This window comes from Chenopodium quinoa, unplaced genomic scaffold (genome assembly GCF_001683475.1).
Source record: "Chenopodium quinoa cultivar QQ74 unplaced genomic scaffold, ASM168347v1, whole genome shotgun sequence".
Classification (NCBI taxonomy): Eukaryota; Viridiplantae; Streptophyta; class Magnoliopsida; order Caryophyllales; family Amaranthaceae; genus Chenopodium; species Chenopodium quinoa.
This window is the reverse complement of record NW_018745170.1, coordinates 4,079,853-4,085,766: the sequence shown is the minus strand read 5'-3', so window position 1 is coordinate 4,085,766 and position 5,914 is coordinate 4,079,853. Positions and strand designations below refer to the sequence as shown.

The following is a 5,914-nucleotide window of genomic DNA, read 5'->3' as shown; positions in this document are numbered from 1 at the left end:
AATCCCCCAAAAAAACTCAGAAAAAACTAATCAAAAACAGTATTCAGTGAAGCACATTTTACAGGTCCATATAATTAAGTTAAATTAGCACAAACAAGCAAGAATCATTAACCCATTAAAGCAAAAATGATATTATTAAAATTGATGAACTAATTACAACTAATACAAAAATGCTGTAATTGATAAAAGGGGAAAAGTTAGAGCATACAGAAAAAAAGAAAGGGAAGATACAGAAACAGCAACATAGTCAGTTGGGCAACCTCCAGATTCTGCACATCCTTTCATTTTCATAAATCTTATTTTCACAATTGAAATTACTCATATCTCTAATGTTGTTGCTGTAAATCTGATATTCTAGTGCTACGACTCTGGTATTCTGGCAAAAAATTCAATTGAAAAATTTAAAACTCAAATAAATTAGAAAAATTAGGGAAAAAAACTCTAGAAATTAACACCATAAATCGAAAATAGCAATCAATAAATAGATCAAAAATTCAAACGAAAATATAGATAAAAACTCAAATAATATTGCAATCAATCATGTATTTCGAGATAGAAAAATCAAAATATACAATCAATCAAATAGAAAGATTTATAAATTCAACAACAATTCAAAATCTAGGGTTTTGAGATAACATACCTAACTTGAGCGAAATCTAGAGGTTCGATAATTTGGGAACGAAATCTGCATACGTTGAGCGAAATCTAGGGTTTCGACATTTCTTTGAGAGAAGAGAGAGAAGAGGCTGTTGTGTGTTTTTGGGGTTAGAGGAGAGAAACGTTAATTGTTTCTCCAGTTTTTTTGAAGGAAACAAAGTAGTGGAATGGGTTTCCACTAAGAAACGTGATTTGTTACTTTACTTCTCAACCAAACGGATTCTAACGGAACGGTATCTGATTCCGTTTCCAAGCCTACAAAAATCCCGTACCAAACACCCCCTTAATATATAACGCAATCATAATAGCAGGAAACGTAGTTCCTTTTACACTCAAATTCGTTATGGATTCCCCAATGTAAGAGGATATCCTATTGTTTTCCTCACATACATAGTTTATAAATAAGAAAAAAGGCTGGCATTGCAGATCAAAACCTTACCACCGACGATCAAGTACCCAATTCTGTGAATAGGTGTTTGATGTTGGTGATGAGACTATTCTACAACCAACAAAATAAACACTACTAACTGAGACGATCAAGTCTCCATAGAAATCATATACCGTGAATAATGCAGACATTGTTCATTTCTTCTTAAGGGCAGCCTTGGTGACCTTGGCACCAGTTGGATCCTTCTTCTCAACACTCTTAATGACACCAACAGCAACAGTCTGCCTCATGTCCCTCACAGCAAAACGACCGAGTGGGGAGTAATCTGCAAAAGTCTCCACCACCATGGGCTTGGTGGGAATCATCTTCACCATGCCAGCATCGCCATTCTTCAAGAACTTAGGCTCTTTCTCAAGCTCCTTTCCAGATCTCCTGTCAATCTTGGTCAGAAGCTCAGAAAACTTGACAGCAATGTGAGAGGTATGGCAGTCCAGCACTGGAGCATAGCCATTTCCGATTTGTCCAGGGTGGTTCATGATAATGACCTGTGCAGTAAAGCTAGCTGCCCCTTTAGCAGGGTCGTTCTTGGAGTCAGAAGCAACATAACCACGCTTGAGATCCTTGACAGAAACGTTCTTCACATTGAAACCAACATTGTCACCAGGAAGAGCCTCTGGAAGAGATTCATGGTGCATTTCAACAGATTTAACCTCTGTAGTCAGTCCAGTAGGACCGAAGGTAACAACCATATTGGGCTTCAAGACACCAGTCTCAACACGCCCTACAGGCACAGTTCCAATACCTCCGATCTTGTAAACATCCTGAAGTGGGAGACGGAGAGGCTTGTCTGAGGGTCTTTTTGGCTCATTGATCAAGTCTAGAGCCTCGAGGAGAGTTGGCCCCTTGTACCAGTCCAAGTTGGTGGACCTCTCAATCATATTGTCACCCTCGAACCCAGAGATGGGAACAAATGGAATTTTATCAGGGTTATAACCAACCTTCTTGAGGTATGAAGAGACTTCCTTGACAATTTCATCATACCTAGCCTTTGAGTACTTAGGTGTGGTGGCATCCATCTGTTCCAAGAAACAAACCAAAAGTCAGAACTGACCAATCCAGATACCAAAGCACATGATCGTTAATATTCAATTATTCATACCTTGTTACAGCAGCAAATCATTTGTCTGACTCCAAGGGTGAAGGCAAGAAGGGCGTGCTCACGGGTCTGGCCATCCTTGGAGATACCAGCCTCGAAACCTCCAGTGGTGGAGTCAATAATGAGGATAGCACAGTCAGCCTGGGAGGTACCAGTAATCATGTTCTTGATAAAGTCACGATGTCCGGGGGCATCAATGACGGTACAGTAGTACTTGTTGGTCTCAAACTTCCACAAGGCAATATCAATGGTAATACCACGCTCACGCTCGGCCTTAAGTTTGTCGAGCACCCAGGCGTACTTGAAGGACCTCTTGTTCATCTCAGCAGCTTCCTTCTCGAATCTCTCGATCACACGCTTGTCAATACCACCAAGCTTATAGATCAAATGACCAGTTGTTGTCGACTTACCAGAGTCGACATGGCCAATGACCACCAAGCTAATATGAATCTTCTCCTTACCCATAACGACTTAGGAACTGTTAACCTGCAGTTACAGAACATTGAGTTAGTATTCAAATACACCGACAAGTGAACCCTCTAGCCTATCACAACAACTTCTCGGCCTTCCCTCATCGTAGAAAGAACCAAAAATTTCTCTACCATCCTTCAAATCCATAAATCATCAATTTCACAACGAAAGTTTACTTTAATAGAAATTGATCCCCCAAGGTCAGGGAGCACCTTTTACACCTCAGAATGGTTTTTGTTGCTACACAATTATATTGTTCATTCCAACAAGTTTATAAACATATATTCACAGCAATAATTAAACATCAAAAATACATATTAGGAGCCAATTTTACCAAAATTTAATCATTCATCATATTGCTGTTTAAACCAAAATTATCAACTTAAGTGGGTATATATATACCAGTAGCCAGGACGATAATTGTCTTGCTAAAACAATCACACATGAAGAACTTTCAGAGACAGAGAAAATTAGCTAGCTAAAATGACTTTTCTTTTTCTTAATTTTTTTTTTTTATTTATTTTTATTTTTTTAACAATCATACTATATTGCTGCTTAAATCAAAATTATCAACTTAAATGAGTATATATCAAAAGTAAGCATATAAAAATAAAAATTACCAAATAAAGTGAGTATAAAGTATAAACTCAATTAAATGTACATGTCAGAAGCCAATTTCCAAATTTACCAAAATATAGAACATCATCAAGATTGTTAATTAATCCCTCCGTCCCTAATAATTCTTGTTTCGACTGTAATTGTCAAAACATGAAGAACTTTTAGAAACGGAAAGAGTAGCTAGCTAAAATGACTATATTTTTTACAATCACACTGTATTACTGTTTAAACCAAAATTATTAACTAAAGTAACTACAAACTCAGAAGTAAACCTATGAAAATAAAAGTCAAAAATCAAAACACCATGAAATACAAACAAATTAAATCGACATGATCAAAATTCGTCAAAATAAAATCAAACACGATCAAAATCATAATCATCAAAGCAAATAATTGAACAAACAGAATTAAAAAAAAAAAAAAGTAAATAGTAAAATGACCTTAGAGGAAGCGCAGAGGAAAGAGAAAAGAGGGAACAACAAAAGAACAATTGAACAAAAAAAAAAATGTGGAAACGATGATTATAAAGAATAGAGTGGGTTCTAAGTGAATAGAGTGACCTTTCAATATCAAAACCTAGAAAACAATAAAAAGATCGAAATTTTGTGAGTCCAGATATTTTATAATGTTATGAAAATGACTAGTTTTGATTTTATTTTTTACGTACGGAGTACAGTATGATGTTTATGAGAAAGGCAGCTTCATTTGCTTGACTTGGTCTTCTCGAATATCGAAAATGGTTGGTGGAGATTTTTCGCCAATCAGTTTTCAGTTGTCTTTCTTTGAATAATAAGGCGGGTAAGACCACTCTCAATGGTGAGCAAAAAAAATGTTCACCCACACTCTCTCTACCCACTTTCTCTCTCAACAAATCAGTTTTGCTTATGGGTAAATTTTTTTCACATTTTCTCTCCCAATGGTGAGCAAAAAAAATGCCCACCCACCACTCTCTCTCTCTTAATTTTTCAATACCCCACCATTACTTTCTCTCTTCTACACAACACTTCTTTATTTATTATTTTCATTTATATTTTAACAATATTACTCCAAATAAATAAAAAGTAGTTTAAATTTGTGTAACTTATTTTTTTTTATTTTTGACTTTTTTATCGTTAAAATTTGTCGTAAACTTAAGTACGTTATATGAAATAATTGTAAAAAAAAGCTCAATATTTCTTAAATGTTTTTATTTATTTTAAAAGCGGTACAATACTAGAAACAAATTACATTTGCAACGTCATGCGTAATTAAACTTAGGAAATAAAATAAACACAACAATTAAAAAATAATTCGACTGCGTACGGAAAAGTAGGTAGGCCATAGTACTTGGCCTAAAGTCGTGCTAATTTTTCCCTAATTACGTGGCCCGTATTGTAACCAAATATGTTCGACTAAATCACGTTTCAGAGATAGATGAATTTCTTTATCACGGAGGGAAGCTTTTCGCTGTAGAAATGCGTTAAAGTCAAAGTTGGTAGTGTTTCGGGGTTTTTTGTTGTCCTGCGGGAAAGTTACAATTCCAAGACTGGAACCGGACGCCTGTACCTGCAAAACAAACGGAGACTCCGGGTGGTTGGAGCTCCGCCTCCGACGGTCAAGTTAGTACTTGTTTAGGGAGTAATTAATGCGGAATAAGGTAAATGAGTCTCTCTAGGCGAGAGTGTTTAATGTGCGTCATCCCCCTTAATGAGGATTAATGAAGGTATTTATAACCTTGAGAAGCGTGCCAATCTCTAGGTTTAGGCTAAACCTAGGGCTGACTGGGCCTTCCACAAGAGTTGGGCCTTGGTGGCCGGTTGTCCCATGTGTCATGGGGTGGACACGTGTCGGGCCGTAATTGGTCCATGGTGGACAATTCACTGCTTGACACGTGGCAGGCTCCTATTGGCCCATGTGAAGGACACATGGCGGAACCTGGTTGGTTCACTTGTCAGATGGTGATTGGCTGGAAAAATCCCCTAATCATTTGCCCCTCACAGGTGGCACGTGACTGGTCACATGTCACCTGTGACAGGTGTCGGCTCGTAACAGGCGACGACCTGCAACATGTGTCATATGGTGAAAGGCCGAGGGTTTTCCCGCTCAAATTTTGAATTTGGAAAGTGACTCTTCGTCTTCTCATTTTGCCTATATAAGGGCGTGTTGACTTCAGATATTTTCACACTTGAGAACTTTTTTAAGAGAACACTCGAACCCCTGAACTTGCTCTGACATTTCGGACATTTCCTGCCTACCGCCTGCTCTGACAAGTCGGCTGATACTCAGACTTTCCAGAACTTCGTCAACTTATCACTCGTTCAGGTAACCGTATGTTCTCTCATTCTTTTACTTTTCTTTATTTTTTCTTTCTGAAATGGCACCACGGAAGCACACGACACGACCTAGGTTAGTGATCAGCCGGTCACCGGGGACGGCTGAGTTTAGGACTAGGAGTGCCGCCTGCCCCTTTTCGAACCAATCTTTGCCTTTTATACAAAGTCCGACTGTCTCTGTGTCTATGTAGAACATAATGGTCAGAACAAAAAGAACTGCTAGGATCACAAATTCGGACGGCTCCTCCTACCAGGTGCCGATTAGTGAGACATCTGACCAAGCGCCAGATGTTGAAGTGAACCAAGGCAGCT

At 38.1% G+C, this 5,914-nt stretch overlaps 1 protein-coding gene across 1 annotated transcript; it reads right to left on the bottom strand.

Annotated features, from left to right (window-relative positions):
* Positions 1-926: 926 nt before the first annotated feature.
* Positions 927-3,886, bottom strand: LOC110710251 (elongation factor 1-alpha). The gene is made up of 3 exons (XM_021888525.1): positions 3,731-3,886; positions 2,205-2,687; positions 927-2,121 (listed from the first exon to the last, which is right to left on the bottom strand). Exons 2-3 carry the CDS (start codon positions 2,664-2,666, stop codon positions 1,240-1,242), a joined length of 1,344 nt encoding a protein of 447 aa, XP_021744217.1. The 5' UTR covers positions 2,667-2,687; positions 3,731-3,886; the 3' UTR covers positions 927-1,239.
* Positions 3,887-5,914: the final 2,028 nt, after the last annotated feature.